This window comes from Strongylocentrotus purpuratus, unplaced genomic scaffold (assembly GCF_000002235.5).
Source record: "Strongylocentrotus purpuratus isolate Spur 01 unplaced genomic scaffold, Spur_5.0 spur5_scaffold_12, whole genome shotgun sequence".
NCBI lineage: Eukaryota > Metazoa > Echinodermata > Echinoidea > Camarodonta > Strongylocentrotidae > Strongylocentrotus > Strongylocentrotus purpuratus.
Genome location: NW_022145597.1, coordinates 9,145,514 through 9,163,502, shown reverse-complemented (window position 1 = coordinate 9,163,502; position 17,989 = coordinate 9,145,514). Strand labels below are relative to the sequence as shown.

At 36.2% G+C, this 17,989-nt stretch overlaps 1 protein-coding gene across 1 annotated transcript; it reads right to left on the bottom strand.

The window, feature by feature from the left end:
- Positions 1-258: 258 nt before the first annotated feature.
- LOC578589 (zinc finger protein ZIC 1) lies at positions 259-17,187 on the bottom strand. The gene is made up of 2 exons (XM_030981782.1): positions 15,780-17,187; positions 259-1,578 (listed from the first exon to the last, which is right to left on the bottom strand). Exons 1-2 carry the CDS (start codon positions 16,963-16,965, stop codon positions 1,031-1,033), a joined length of 1,734 nt encoding a protein of 577 aa, XP_030837642.1. The 5' UTR covers positions 16,966-17,187; the 3' UTR covers positions 259-1,030.
- Between the last annotated feature and the right edge of the window lie 802 nt (positions 17,188-17,989).

The window sequence follows — 17,989 nt, the reverse complement described above, 5'->3', positions numbered from 1 at the left end:
ACAATCATTATCATTATTATATCTTTACCAGAAGTCAAGATTAGCTTTAAATAAGGTATGAACGCTTTTTAGACAATCGACGCAAACATACCAAAATCAATTTTGAAAAAATTAAATATTTGACAAACCATGGAAGGTAAAATTGCTAAAGCAAACGCATGATTCAGTATTTATCTTAGAAAAAGATAACTCCATGGAAACCAGGTATACACACTCAACAACAACAAAATGTGGAGTCTATTCATAGTTAAGATTTGAACAATAAAGAGATTCCACTTTTATTGTTGTTGAGTGTATTTCTGGCTTGATTCGTTTAGTTTAACTTAAAAATGTCGTCAAGCCCGAATTACAAACAATTTATTGTTGCCATGGTCACAAATCTACTTTTCATATGAATATGAAAATACTTATTATCGAAAATCACTACAAACCCTGGCTTTTTTCAAACATGCTTTAGAAGTCCAAACCCGACATGGATGAGTTGTATTTAATGACATGACTTTCGAAAGTCACTTTTGAGGTATCAAAGTTTAATTTTTTAAATAATTTAAGGCGAATAATAAATTTATCTATATGATTGAGTCTTTCGAGTTAAATGTAAAATGAAGAAGGCAATAAATAAGTCAAAATATCTTTGTATGACAGTCAACATAGTTAAGGAAACACTTTGTTGTAACGAAAGAGAGAAAGGTAAGAGGAAGGATAAATGAGGGAGGAAGAGATAGAGGAGGGGGGGGGGGACAAAAAGGAGACAAAGAGAGAGAGAGAGAGAGAAAGAGAGGGAGACAGGGAGATACACAGGAAGGAAAGGAGACTGGCAAATAATAACAGAGTGCCAATTAAATGGCAATAGGTATTATGAAATGTATCACAATGATACCGTTACCGTTTTGTTACAATTTTATGAAGAGAGAATCGATAATATCGATCGGAGACAAATTTTCCATTGAGTCAATGCTATATATATATAATAGTATTTTGGCAAAAAGTTGTAAATGTCCAGATTTTTGACTCGTCAGCTAACCCTAGGTCACGGGTATGACGATCCTGAGTGGGGTGCCCGACCTAGCCCTGCAGAATGGGTCAAGAGTGTCGACCCTACACTCGGACCATGGTTATTGGCTCCCGACCCTACCGGGGATGGCTCATTACTTGGCGGGGTCGGCATCCCTCCCGCACTTTGGCAGACGTACCATTCACTCAAGTTCGTTCCCGCGTTCGTCGCCAGGCTCGACGCCGTGATCGAGCCACCGCCGCTGCCTGCACCAGCTCCCGCTCCTCCCGGGATCCCACCGCTGCCACCACCTCCGACAGCCTGGCTGTTATGCTCCGACGAACCCGCCGGAGAGGGCTCGCTACTGCTGTCGTTGGCTTCTTCAAAGGGTGGCGGCGGTGACTTGCTGTGCACCTTCATGTGTTTGCGTAAGGAGCTCGGATGTGTGTAGCTCTTGTCGCATCCCCTGACTCGGCAGTTGTAGGGCTTGTCCGAGGTGTGCACGTGAGAATGTTTCTTACGGTCGCTGGAGTTGGCAAAACGACGATCACATCCCTCGAACTCACACTTGAAGGGTTTCTCACCTGCATAGGCGGAGAAGAACAAAGCAAAGAAGCACAGAAATATTAAAATGTAATCGACCAGGAGTTTCATCGGATAGGATCCTAACCACAATGGCCGTTTTGTTAGAAGGGTGTGATATATTTGGCCCATAGGGTCATTCGTTAATCAGACGATTTAAAAGTGGGAGATATGCCCATACTGGATCAAATGATCAGAGATATTGCATGAACATATTGAAAGGTTTGAATTTTTAAAGTTAGCTTTAGACTCTACAGATTAATATGTAAATGCAGTGATTGTAAGAACATTATTGAGCGAAATGTTAAATCGACATACGCCCCCAACAATGAATTTCAATGACTGAACTCAGCATCATTAAGATATGGTTTTCAATACAAATTCAAAAAGATGAATACGTGAAGAAATCCCACACGCAAGAGCAAATCTGAGTCACATTCTTAAAAGACGAGATGCTGATTAAACATACTCATGATCAGGGAACAAGTTGACACGCCCAAGATTGCATTCACAACTCGTTTTAATGGTTTTTTTCATGTTTGTTTTATAGATTAAATTTGCTTTTCGTATTTGTGAACAAAAGTCTTTGAAATCACCCTCATTATTGATAGATTATTCTTAGTTTGTCTTAAAATCATGATTTTGTACATGTATGTATTACCTAAAAATTCATTTTTCTATAATTTCGATCTTTGATCATATGGGCCAACAGGGCCATTGTGGAAAACAGTTTCATAACTTACAATGCTACCCTGTAAAACAAAATCAAACACAAAATCAAATTAAATTAAATTCAACAAATTACTAAATAAATGAATAATTTATTGAAACATGGCACAATCTTTCTGGTCTCTTTTGCTTATGAAAAAGGAGAAATGTGCATCAAACCCCACCAGAGTAATTTAAGTTTCACGACCTATAGTTTCCGGAAACCAGAGGTGTCTCCTATGAGTTCCTGTATCGTTCACGCCATGAACACGAAGTGCTATAAATATTTCACTCGAAACGTCATTTGTTTCTGCGGTGACGATATGCTCTGAAGTTCCTTAATCCGAGTAAAACGCCAAAAACAGAGGGGAAGTTTGTCAGGATTGATACGGTCAGCTGGCATTTCTTTTACACGGGAAATTGGGATTTGGTGAAGCTTAGGTTATTGATAGATTTGTGGCGAATGGTAGTTTTTTTTATCAGGATTGAATGGAAAAGCAGGAGTAGAAGGTAAGGTACAGCTTCTGCTTCGTCATAAGGAATTGATTCAGCATCTTGAGATGGTGTAGTAATATTCTGATTAAAAATGTATCACATTAGAACCCCCGTAATTTTCAAAGTTCTTTACATTAAAGGTACAATGTCCCATTTGCAGGCCCAAAAAATGAAAAAGTTAATTTCCAACTGCATTTGAAAGATAATACTAATTTAGAACTTCCCTAAAAAATGTGGGGCTTGAAAATGTCTTCAAGTGGGAAAATAACAACTATTAGTTGTCAAATCGACTGTAGGGCTATAGAGCCCAAAGGTAATAGTCTTGATTTTCAGAAAATTGTACCGAATGGTCATACGTTTTATGCTGCGCAAAGATTCAATCAGTTTAATCTTGGCCATCACAAGAAGTGGGTTATTGATGTAGACAAATGCTCATGTACCCTTTACAACTCTTTTCATGTATGTTATTACCAAAGAAGAAAAAAAGCCAGTCAGTCACTCAATAGTGTCTGACAGTGAAGTCTAGCAAGTTAACAGGTTTCCTTGCATCATTTGAAAATGAGGACATTGCTAACGTTTAAATTTCACAGATAGGACATACATGACATATTCGTAATTCCTGCAAAGTTCTACAGAATTTGATGTTAGCTACAAAAGGGACATAGTACCTTTAACAAAAAAATAAATGGATGTTGATATAAATGACAATGATGGTAAGATATTTAGTGTAAACGGGGGAAAAGGCAAAATTATTTTCTATGAGTATGATGATAATGGTGATATTATAGACAAGACTTATAACTCTTTTCGATTGCAAAAGTGCTTTTCTTTCACGAGCACTCTATTTGTACAATATGTTCCAGAGTTCTTTTACAGCTTTCCGTGGTTAAATCGCCTACCGCGTTCCCACGTGTTCTTATTTCTTCGATTGTATGATCAAAATATGATGAGGATTATGATGGTTATGACAGTAAATGAAGATAAAGTTTGCACAGTAAAATGTAAAATGGCGAGCAGATAAAACGGAAATGCTCGCTCAGGACCGTCCTTATGCCATCACGCACACCAACGCCACGCACACTACCGTCAAAAAGACTCCTCACCCTATTACGTAACATTCAAACTGTTTGTGAATGACATATTGATTAGGACACAACTCAAGTATCATCGATATCACTCCAAAATATGAATGTGGGTCGGACTTCAGCTAATTGGTTACAATTGGCGTCCAAACTACTCAGTGAGTGCCTATACAAAGAAGTAAACATGTTTACTCCTATTGAGTTTAATCATGGAGTTTGGCTTGTTCAATCGCTGTTTGGAGTATGTACTTTAAACACTTCACGGCGTCATGTAGATTTAAAGCTCATTATCAGCCATTGAGTTCATTAATAAGGCTGTTTCTTAGAGCAGTATGATAATCCCCGATCCAGACAAGTATTAAACTTTTTCCTCTATACTGAGCATGCTCAGTGATGGGACACTTTAAGTGTTGATATCAAATTCTGGTATTTTAATTATTTTGCTGAACTAACGGAATGTATAATGTAATAGACATACTTAAAGTATTATCCTGTTAATCATTGTGTTTAGATACAAAGTTATATGCTTAACTGTCTTGGCAGTAGAATTGAACAGATTCAAGATAATTTATTGTCATGTATAAAATACTTTTGACATTTGAAGGTGCATAAAAGTAAATAAATATATATTCCATTTACATGTATCTCAAGATTAATCTACTGTATAAACACACAGTCGTGATGACAAATGATCATTTTCTTTCAAAGAATAGGAATATTTTCGACGTGAATCAGAAAAGACCTTAATTGCGCATCACTAGAGGTCACAAAATATTTTGAGCGGTCGAATATTTTTCACCTAAACTTCTCCTCAAGCCGCTAAGCATAGTGTCCGCGTGGTTCTTGGTATGGGATGCCTGCAAAGCCTCTCTCTATTTCTCAAAGTTATTTCAGAAAAAGTAAACATCGACCTGGCATCACTGAGACTTTTCATAGCTCATGGATATCAGACACAGGATAAGGATAAGACGAACAAAATATGAGGAGAAGAAAAAAAGTTTGAGAACGAGACGCGATATTAGTTGATACCCTGAAATAACAAATGTCCCCTGGGAGAGCTGGGCCCGGCGTGAGATCGTGAACCCGCTCATATACCAGCGGGTATCTACAAACCAAAATGGCTACCGTTATGAGGCATGGTGTTATTTTTTTCCTACGGTTCTAACGTGTCAAATTGACTTCTGATCCTACAGTCTGACTCATAAAACATACATACCACTCCGCTAGAGTGACTCACTGGCTTTCTTTTCTTTTATCAAATACGGGGGTATTATTGTCTATCGAGTCGTTATGCCCCACTTTATATGTATGTTTATCTTCGAATCGTCACTTTAACAAAAGTTTGATAGGCTGTAAATAATCCCAAAATACTTATAACTGTGTCAATCCGTTCTCTATTTCTATTTTACTCGTCATAGATTTTAGGTTTGGTCAATCACATTTCAGAGAAAGTATACAGAATAATAAGTATTTTTAGTACGTTTGCAGGAGCATAATAATAATGATGTTATCATGATACGGATAAATTACCTTTTTACCTACTTTAATGATTATAGTAAGACGTTCTCTTACTCTAAAAGATTTTTTCTTTCTTTTACACTGTCCATAATAATGTCCTAGGAGCCTTATCTTGTATAAGTGTTTTTTCCCCTTGCATGTTCCAATGTTGTCTGTCGTATCTACATGTACATTTCCTACAATTTTTCTTTACTCACTTACCACACATTACATTATTACTTGTACCTGATTCAATTCATCTACCCGTATTGTTTTGTAACCGAATCTGACTCTTCAGCTTTTATGCATCTTAATTGCTTCAAACAACGTTTAAATACTAAACTTGAAATAGATATCGGATATAAATTACACTCTCACATCCACACCCCACACACACGAACATTATCACTGGATATACTATAAATCATAATTTTCAAGTGACGGAACATACGTGTGATGGTGAATAAGCCTATGCCAGAAAGTGTCTATATTTGGAATTACACCCTACACCAAACCAAGCGCTAAGGACACCACACGCACATACACCCACATATATACACAATTCATCAATATACTATAGAATAGAGATCCTAATTTTCAAATGATGGGAAAATAACTGTGATGGCGTATAAACTTCTGACTAGAAGTGTCTATAATTCGAATTTCACACCTCTACACAATACCGAGCGCAGAGGACACCATTTTGGGAATTCTGAAAAATGCGGCTACGTGGTTGGATTACAGTTTGGATTAAAGGGAAACTTAGAGTTCTTTATTAACAAGTTGAATAACTTTTAAGACTCTTTTAAAGAAGTTCACAACTTTAAAAAAAAAAAAAAATGTAAAATGGATTTGTGATAACATGGTCTTGTTTGGAAAACATATTATTTATATGTTTTGTTAATTCTGATTCTTATAATATCGATATATCGATTGTCTTTATTTTCCTTTCAACAAACTTAATAACCATTTCAGAAATATATGTAGTTGTGTTTTTAGTTTGAATTCATCAATTGTATAGGCTTAAGCGACAGAACTTTCCCCAACCAAATGTATCATAAATCAGTCAAAGTTACTTCAGTTTTTTTTTTTTAACAGATTTCTTACATGTTATATTTGTTAAATATCAGAAATATATTTTTACTTCAGTCTATCAACATACTTCAAGTCTTTTGTGGATTGCACTTGGGAGTAATTTTGAATGCTTTGAAAATCGTCTAAACTAAACAAAATGTTCATGTAAGCTAAAATCACGGATTTTAAATTATCGTTTAGAATCATGAAAAGTAAGAAGATAAAATCGATTGCATGGAAAAGAGGTAATACATACACATGTATTTAAAAAAATCTACATTTGAAAGACCTAATGTACGTATTTAAATCAAAAGCATTGTATACAATAATTCCATGTCTTCTACTATAGCTATATAAAGGCTACCTCTACAGTCATCAAGTGTTTTCTGAAATTGTAAATTAAATCGTCATTGTAACATTTCAAAATAAGAAAAATAAATAAATACATCAATGAAAAGTAACAAATTAAACAATCTGACTACTGAACTTTAATTGCTTTATTCTGAAACTTTAGACTATAAAGGCAACTCTCACAAACCAAAAAAAAAAGTCTCCATAACATATTGGAAGCTGCAAATCAATATGGAATACGAAGCTGATGACATCAGTCTATCAGGAGTCTCAGGACTACTGTGTGGTCCCACCTGTGAACATTTTTGTTTCTACTATGCAATCATCGTATCAAAGTGATTTTTGTTAAAAGCATTTGCACTTCCTAATTTCCCATATTGTATTGACATTATTAATCAAATTACAATTATCTATGTAATCTTACAATACACAGATGCAGCTTTTAAGTCACCGTAACCTGTATATTCCTTTAACTTAGATATATTCTAGCGCATTACAGGTCTCTGGTAATAGAGAGCTACCCGAGTCACGCCCGAGATCACCCAGTGTCAACTCGCCTCTAGCTATACAGTAGAGGTAGTCAATGGTTAGATACACAGCCGTTTATTTCTGGACTATTTCATCATTCATGTATTTCTGGTTAAAGAGGCTGGGGCTAAGTTTTTGTAAAAGTGAAAAAGAATTTGTGAACTTTCTCATTTTGTTGTATTCCCGTGTGGAAAGAATGTCACATTAGCCATGTGCCAATGTCACAAGAAAAGGATTGCTCATTAAGATATTGCTCTCATATTTCAAATAGTTAACAAGTTTTGACCAAATGGCACATTTGATGGCACATGTGAGTATGTAGTCCCATATACTCTTTTTTATGTACATTGCTTTCCACTGTGTATACTTTTTTTAGCACGTCTGAGTCAAGTTTTCATCATTCTGACGATTCCAGTCAAAACACACCAATTAGCTAATTAACCTTTTAACATTTGCCTCCTCACGGTTTCACAATACCCAACCAGTAATACAATTTTCTTTCAACTACCATGACTACACTCCAAATTTTACAACGGTTGACCAATTTGTATGTGCTTGTATTCAAACGATACAACCAATTGTTTCTGAAAACAGTGCTTGTGAACTGTTAGCAGCAGCCTGTCTACAAACGCTTACTTAAATCAGGAAGATATCATGGAGTACTACGTAGGCTATATTGACCAATTTCACAACGGATAAACCATTCAATATCTAACAGTAAGAGGCAAAACTGTTTGCTAACAACGGATAAACTTATTGTTTAACAATAAGTGTTAATTTACCTGCGTTAGTTCACTTTGAGAAGTCTTGTAATATATAATTGAAATAATTTAATAATACGATTAGAATAAACCATCGTAAGTAGGCCTTCAAAGTATATCATACTAGTTTATGCTGTCTTTATTATCGTTCATATTTAGCTCTATGTAATTAGTCCATTATATTCCATCCTTGTTCTCGTTCTTGTTTTTTTTTTGTAATACATGTATCATGTATATACAAGTTTCATACTAACTCTTTTTGTAATACCAATTTCTTTTATAAATGATATCTTATATATAATATATATATATATATATATATATGTCATCAGGTTTTATACTTGGATAAATAGTTAAACTATTTGCGTCTTTTGAAAATCATCCAATACAGAAAAACAACAGTTTATTTGATCTTACTAATTGATTTTTTTCCAAATCCCAATTAGATTTACTAATACAAACAGAGGTATTTTCTAGCAATAAAAAATTGATGAAGTGAATGTAGTTTTGCGACATTTTTTATCAAACTCATCTCACATTTCTCGACACTGAAAATTGCGAGAATAAAAATTGTTTAAAAAACACTACTTCGTATTTATGCTAAGGTCATTGCGTAGACATGGCAGAATGGTTTGTGCAAAAATCAAGAACGCTTTAAACACACAGGCGACAACTGAACGGCGTACATACCAGAATGGTGTGACAATTTTTTGTGGAAAATGATCCGATTTCTGAGCTGAGATATATCGGGGTTAGTTAAGGTCATGAAAGGTCATCGGTTTACAATATCGCAGATGCTACGCGGTGCACTATGGGTAGTTCCGCCATTTTGAAAACAAGCGTTACATTGGGCCTAGTTCATGTAAGCTTGTATGTGATACCCAACGAATTACGTGTGTGTAGCATACTTTGTGTTTCCTTCTTGGCTGAAATTATACAATACTGATATTTACTTCATAAAAACAATAATCCTATTCAAATCGATTGTAACAGAATAACACAAATATTGCAGATTAAAAGAAAGTCATGGAGATCCATATATCCCAACTTTGTGCACCACTATGTTATTTTCTATTTGGAAATATTTTGGTCATATAATTTCATATTTACAATGAAAAATTACCAAATATTTGATTACAAGGAGTCTATCACACGTTAGCTTTAAACAAAAGCATTTAAACTAAATGGTTTTAAAGGTAAAGACCAGTATTGGAAACGCCCCAATTTCAAAAAATGAAATGGAAGCTCTCATTACCAATCATGTGAAAGAATATGTTTTGACTAATACATGATGATAAAAAATTTGCCGGGAAACCGCCTACTAATTCATATATTTGGTAAATTTGTTTCTCTCATGGTCTGTGAGAGATATAGGGTAGTCCCATATACATCTTTCTGTGTATAGTGCTTGTAACTTTTCGAAGAATGGGCCAAATTTCTTATCATTTTGATGATTCCAGAACCTTGCAGATGCTAGATGCTAGATGACCAACCTTTTCTGATCGATTCCACAACGTTTCTTTCACAATGCAATCGCATGACCATAACTGGTCTTTACCTTTAATAGTGTTGTCACTGTTGGCAGATTTAAGGTATGCTCAATTTGAATCTCACATGTCTAATTGTAAGTTCGTGATATATCATATCTTCTCAATCTTAATAACGGTCTTTGTATGATAACATTTATATATAATGATATCAATAAGGTTATATCAGACTCGTCGTTATCAAATTAAAAGCTACATTGATTGATTTCAGTTTAAAACTGTGATAAATTAAAATGAAAACCCTTTATGAAACAGTAAACATGTACACACCCCCAGCCCCCCCCCCCCCCCCCCACCATCATCACCATGGAAAAAAGGGGAAATAAAAACGTAATTTTCAGCCATTTAATTCCATTTCTAATTAGAATAGAATCAACTTCAATCCGGGAAGTTATCATGCTCATAGAGCACCAACGATTTCAGGGGCCCATAATATATGATCTAAATTCTAAACATTGAACTCAACATTCTGGAAAGCAGATAGGAATCATCTGAGATCAGAATGATTGTTGAATTGATGGTCGTCTGTACGGTGTGTCGGAGAGAGTATAGAAATATTTTTATCATCCCCCTAAGCCCCGAGACAGTTTGGAGTAGTAGTTCAAGTATATCTGTGTTGACATGGTTTTAGTGGATCTTTCATCGCCTGATGAGGATGATGACATTATCGTCTGCTCTCGAAGGAATACAATTTGTGAAGGAGAGACTGAGGCGGGAAATACAAAAAGGGTTTGAAGTTTGATGCTCCAAGAGGGTGATACTATCCTGTTTCAAAACTTTTAAAGTTACGTTATCTTTTTATTGGATTTTTAGTGATCATAATTATACTCTGATCATGATGAAGTACTCTTACCATAAGTATTATAACGATGGATAAAGCAAATATTTATTAAATCGCTATAATTACATTGCAGGTTCTTTAGGTCACTGCAAAGATTAGAACATTTCAATCTTTGTTAAACAACAAAGTACAATGTAGGAAATGCATGATTATGATTATGGTAAAAGTTGTAATAAAAGTAGGCCTCTAAATTATATGAAATGATTCTAAATTGTTGGTCTAGTGTTAGTGGCAGTAGTAGTAGTAGTAGTAGTAGTAGTAGTAGTAGTAGTACATGTATTAATACATGTAGTAGTACAGTAGTAGTAGTAGTAGTAGTACATGTATTAATACATGTAGTAGTACAGTAGTAGTAGTAGTAGTAGTAGTAGTAGTAGTAGTAGTAGTAGTAGTAGCTCAAGTGGTAAAGAAGAAATAGCAGCAGTGTGAAGGCCTACATATAACAAAGTGATCGATTCGGAGGAAAGTACGACTGTTATAATTATTACTGTGCTAAACAATCACGAAGATGAAGAAATTGATTCAATATCAAAAACATATTTTACATGACATTAGAATATGCAAAGGCCAGTGTATCATTATTGACCAACTACGTCTTCTTTAATATTTGTTTACATCTGCAGAGCTTCAAGTGTCTGTACCACAACTCAGTAGTTTTGATCCAGTATAATATACACATCGTCGCAATGATCTTGGTCAGTAATACAAAATTACTTTTGCCATTCTATCATCCGTACTGCCGATTTTAATATGTTTGCCAACACGATCAATTCCTTAGACCTGCCATAATACTGTATTGGTCACAATAAGTGGTCACAAAACCACATACATGACAGATAATACGACAAATTCGTTTCCTCGTTGCATTTAATTCAGGATCCACGCTCCGGTCATGCAGAAATCTCGCCTGATATATGCGGATACGTGTGCTATTGTCCGAGAGCAAGCTCGGGACCACCCCGTTCGGTGAGGGAAATTCTTGCGGCTTCCAGCGGGCTGGAGCAGTGGCGGCGAACCGTCACCGGGAAAACAATAGCGAGCTGATTGGGGGTGTTGGAAATCGCCACAACAAAAGCGTTCTGAACAAAAGCTTATCAACTCAACAGAAGGATTAGACTTTTGTCTTTATGACGGATGTCTAGAGGAATAAATGAAATGGCTAACTTTATCCTGAGTGACACAGATAACTTGATAAAGAAGACTAAGGAAAGTTCAAGGATTATTTCCTTATTTTAGAGACGATTTGGACCGAATCACATTGTCATGATTGTGGACCTCAGTTTGCGATATTCATGATATATGCAAAAGGAATGCCAATGCTTAACATGTTCTGGTAAAATCCTAAGGTCTTTGTACTTATGTGTGTGCTAGTTCAACAAACAGATATTAGTATACAAATATATCATTATACTAATATATCTTTTTGGTTTTATAGCAACAAATTTAAAGTTTCAAATACAAATATTTTTAATTTAGTTTCATGACTTCAATAATCAAGAGTATTATACTGTAAGTATTGAAAGTTAATCCACAATCTTCTTGATCCTATGCTATGTAAGCTGCAATCGTTCAGTGTATTAATAATTAATCACATTAAAAATCGACGATATAAACAAATGAGTGTACAAATCTATAATCTATTATATTATTTATAAATCATAATTGTACGTCGGTTTTCAGTTTTTATCATCACATTATATTAATCATCATCCTTAACTCTTAAGTTTTAAATGATACCGATCGATAATAAAAAGATCGAAATTCGTTTATACTAATTTATTATCTAAGAATTGAGACTTATATGAAAACAGTAGTATAATGTGAAGAGCTGCTGAATTGGCATCCGTTAGGAAATATTATTATTTTAAACTTGTCATAACTTTTGGAAATCTTTCAATCTCAATATCTGATTTAAAAATGCCTAAAACTTTCACAATTTATTTCAAAAAGAAAGATAAATTTAGATATATATCGCCGTTAATTCCCAGTACAGTTAAAAAACAACAACACTTGTATCATTCTGATCATACTATGACAACGATAGTTCTTTTGAGTGCAGACACATGTGTGGTGTAATATGCTATCCCATCATTCATTGCGATATCCGTTTGTCATGTGACCAAACCTGATCACGTGACACCCTTGTGAGAGTACTTGGTATCGCAGTCATCATGGTGATAATGATGCACTTGAACCAATGCTAGACACATATACAGCATTATTCGTATATTCTATATTCGTTTGACGTTCATGCATCTTTAATCTTACAAGAATTTTAAAAATGAGAGACAATTCTCGCGTTCATGCAAATTCGAATCATTGGCTACAAATGGCTACTTATTTCTTTCTCCAATAAATAATTTAACATCTTGGTTAAATAACTACTTTTGAAAAAAAACAAACAACATGTTTCTAACATGATAATTGATGCATGTAATCTTTTTATTAATGAATTATGCCCATATATTCAAAGCTAACTAAAGAATTGAATCTTATATACAATAATCAATCACAGCTATGATTTGGGCTGATAACCCTGGCTAATTCCGTCATACTTTTGGTAAAGTAATGTCTCCTAAACTATCAGAATGAGAGTAGGACAGAGAAAAGGGACGGGGAGCATAATTAAGAATCAACTCTGTGAAAGTGAGTATTAGGCATAAGACGTCGACGACAATACTTCCCTATAGAGGAAAGGAGAGTGGCATAGCTATACAACTATATACACGACCCCAGGCAACTATAACTGACAGCATCAGTTTGATACGAAGACAATACATTGCCTCGTGTAACTAATCCGGATTAACTAATCCCCTTTTCATCCCCGATCCCTCCCCTAATGAGCCTGTCAAATTCTGACCACTGGGCAGGGATTTCCCACAAATCTAGCGCGTGTGACTACAAGATGAGGACCTGGGCTGAATAAAGAAAGAATTCCTCCATATGCTCCTCAGCACAAGAGATGTTTAATTACGTTTGTTCCTAATGACTTAACAGTCCATGGTCTTCCTGCAAATAGCCCCTGGGTTTGTTTACGATGCTATTATATGTTTGAACGTTTTTTGACCACATTCTTTATTCAATCGCGGCCCCTCGTTGGGTGAGTGCACTATCCAAAATCGTTGGTCGCTTATTATGCTCATTTCGCGGTTACTTTTGGATAAAGTATTCTTATTATGTGATATATTAGCTAATTGTAAATATTGTGGTCTAATAATTCATTTCTTTATTTGTAACCCAAGAAAATAAGCAGATATTATATTGATTTGAGCAAAATATTTGTCTTTAAAAGGCAATCAAAATAAAGATCTAGAAAGGCTTTACAAATATTTTTTTTAGGTGTTTTTTACATGGTGTATCTTAACACAAATTTGAGGTTCGTCAAATAAAATGCACTATATATTCATTAGAACAATTAGGTACTATTTTAAGGACAAATTTTAAATCCAGAGGGACAAAATGAAGTGCACCAAAGAGACAAGCATTTCTAAAATAATCCAACCAAAATTAACCATTATAAAATGTTATTAATGGGAAGTATTCAATCAAAACGTGTCTTAACGATAACCAAATATAAGTATGTTATCGTTCATATCCCTGCAAAAATTCTATGACTTTACTGAACACAATTTGTAGCGACTAAATCTTACTTGTATTATTAAAACTATAATTTCATCTTCTAAACTGATGACAATCTTATCGAAATTCGCATGCACTGTTAATGAAAATAGTTGTAGAATTTCGTCAGTATGATGATATCAGGAAAATAACCGCAGTACAAAGCGTTATTCTTGTATATTATGCAAGCATACCATTTAGATTACACAGTAGAGATAGGCCTAACAATGATTTCACAATGGCAAATTTCGAAGGACTAATTTGTTCATGTGTTTATACTGCTTTATGGTATAATAATGTGAATATAACCATGCATGTAGAGACCCATTCAATACCGGTTTCTCCATAGCACTAGCAAACGTAAAACAGTTAAAACTATTTCCCTTCCATTTAATCCCAATAACCTTCGATTCTATTAGCATAATTGTCATCACATTCGTCTTACTACTACACACCAACACGGCAGCCGCATAATAAAATAGTATAACTCGACACACCTGGCTTCATGCATGTTTTCCAACACTGTTTACAGCATCAGGAAATGTACAGATGATTATGTTGAGGGTACACCTGTATGTGTTGACAGCTAACATCGTTTGCTATGCACGGGATCAAAGACGCGACCGGTATGGCTTGTATTGCTCCCACTGGGATATTCGCAGGCGATAAACGAACCGCCAAAACGAGTTGCGACTATTTATGAAGCTCAATATTAGTGTCAGGCATGATAAATTTATCCTCGTGCGTTAACGACTTTGAATTTTATAGTGTGTTGTTACACAGTCATTTGCCAGAGCATGTGGACAAGATTTGTAGCATAGGTTTATAGCGAATAGTTCATTTTGGGAAGTCAGAGTTCTAGAAAGACGTACATTGATTTTTTCTAGAAATGTTATAATAATGTTCGTTCTCTCTTCTTCGTTCACTGCATAACATTGACACAGATTCTCAAACAGGATCATTCATGTCAACTCAACTCTATGTATCAAGAACTCTTATAGAAGTAGAAACATATCCACTCATTTCAACTAAATGCTGTCCAAATTTTGATTCTAGATTTTCTCCTCTAGCAAGATCACTAGCTTGCAAATAAGTTATCATACTCATTTTGAGTCATAACAATGCTTACTTATTTTATTTTCTATTTCAATGGCCAAACCTCTTCTTCACGTTTCTATTCAAACCAAGTATATTCCATCATTAATCAAGATAGAAAAGCGAAATTATCTATCCTTAATGGTAATACTATGATGTTATTATTGATAGAAATAGAGCAATAACATTAAGGTGGGCTTTTCTTTAAATTTTGCTATCTTAAGTGCTGCCTTTTTATACAATTCTTGAGGCAAATAATCAATCATAATAAACCATAATCAATAACAATATTGAATCAGTTAAAACAATAAACGGTGGGAATTGTTGTTGAACTTAAACTTGCTATACTTTTCGAAGGTGATCATCAATCTGTACTAAATATAATTTTTGTCTATTTATGTTTATAACTTTTTTGAAACAATTTTTGTTCTGCATTGTCCGAACTATAATAACTTTGCTTTACAAGGTTTTAGTGTCAAATTCTCATTGAATGATATTTCGTTTCCTCTAGCCGTTTGTATGAGAAGTATCTGTGTTCTTTCTGTTATGATTGTATTTGTTATGTTATGATTGTAAAAGTGAAAGAGTAAAAATTGTGTGACTTACCTGTATGTGTTCTTTTGTGAATCTTGAGGTTTTCCGACCTAGCGAAGACCTTCCCACACCCGGGGAACGGGCAGGGGAAGGGTTTCTCTCCTGTATGCACACGAATATGATTTACCAGCTTATACTTGGCTTTAAACGGCTTCTGTTCTCGAGAACAATTCTGCCAAAAACAGGTATGGTTGGTCTGCTCTGGCCCTCCAACATGTTCGACAGTTATGTGTGTCACAATCTCGTGCATGGTGGTGAATGTTTTATTGCAGGGTTTTCTGGGTTCAGGTAAGTCTTGGTCTATCCATAAGCAACTGAGTTCTTGCTTGATGGGCTGCCGCATGTAGCGGAAGAACGCGGCGTGGTGCGGACCGTGGTGGGCGGCGGGGTGGTGCGGGGGTCCCATGTTCATATTCATGTTCATGTTCATATGGTGATTGTGGAGTTGTGGTGTTGTTAGGTAATCGTTTCTGGGTGCAGACATGTGGTGGTTGAACTGGTCCGATCTCATGTCCGACGTTAGTCCAAGTCTCATCTGTCCGTTCATAGAACTGGCGGTTTGATCGTGGAAACTGGGGAAGATGACATGAGCGGAGCCTGTGTCGGCGTGGTGCCCGTGATGCAGGGAGCTGCTTGTCGGGAACATGCTATGGTGACTCGCCGTGTTGGTGGGCATAGGATCGTGTGATGATAGTCCATTGAACGGGGGCATGGTGGTCCCAGCGAGGGGGTCCCTTCGGATGAGGTAATCCCTGGAGGTTGCGAACGGCTGCGGGGCGGGGTAGCTGCTCATGCTATGATGCGATGAATGATGGGGAGCATGAGAGTGAGGTACATACCCATTATGTGTCTGACTGCTGAAATTCGGCTGCCCTGAACTCTGGTGCTCGCTCGCCATATGATGAGGGGGACTCAACTTCAATGTACTCGTCATATGAGAGGTGTCCATGCCGTAGGAATTCATGTTCAGCGTCATCCCCGTGCTATCAGATAAGCCCGAGCTGAGCGCGGTGGTCTCGGCAGCCGAGTGTGTGGCGGCAGAGTAGGCAGGCGTAGGGATGCTGAAGCCGGGCACCGTCCCTAGACTCTGGTGAGCGTGATAGTGGTGGGACCCTACGTCGAGGAATCGCAGAGCCGAGCCCCCGGGCCGTACCAGAGAGGTGTCCATGCACTGCGGTGGTAGAGTATCTGTACTCATGCTAAGAGTCACTGCTGAATCCTTTCTATTCAAAGTCACCCTGCGAGTCGTACTTTCCACTGGCCCTGCAGGGTGAGAGGCAGTTTTACACCTTTTTCTCTTTCTTAACTAGGCGAGAAACAACCTTTTTCAGTAGTCAACTGAAACGCGATTGACGCTCATTCAGGTGTGGCGATCTCTTTTCGATGGCTTGAGCTCCGGGGAGCGCCGTGTTTAGAAGTAGGGGACTATAGTCGATTTCACCTTATCGTATCGCATGCTTGATTGGTCGTCTGCGGGATAGCCTTCACTTGACAGTCCTTCAGCCAATCAAAGAACTTCTTACTTCAGCTCGCGCATGCGTGCTGGCTTCATGGCCTCTGTGTGTGGTAGACGAATCGGGTTTGACCGAAAAAACTTTCTTGTTAACCACAACAAAAGTACATCGTAAGCCGACGCGATGACAAGTCATGATTATTATATCCTCAAACCCCTTCCTTTACAAACCAACAATCATTAGTTGTTGGTCTGAAAGCCACGGTTTAGAAATGAAAGTGGTGGAGGAAATTTCCAAGACATGCAAGATGAAACAAATTCGAGTATTTGATGCAAGTGGGAGGAAATCAAATTGGCATATAATTATGCTGCCAACACGATAGTCATATTGTACTTTCATTTGCAAAACAAATACTCCGGCAATGAGCTATTTCAATCGGCACAAACAGAAATAAAAGGTTATTATAATTCTATACCATAACAAGTTTATGAGACATATCTTTCTTGAAGATTAAACATACATTATTATTAAAAATAAATGAAGTGATTCACAACATATCAAGACTCTTCTTGATTTTTAGGTAAAAACCCATAAGTAACATATTCTTCATCATCATTGTCATCATATTCATCATCTTCATCCTTATGGAAGACTATATTTCGTGCTGATCAGGGCGTTCCATCCCGCAAGTAGTAAATAAATAAATAAATAAATAAATATGTTAGGCAATGTTCTTTATTGTAGGCCTATCATGTATACTTAATAGTG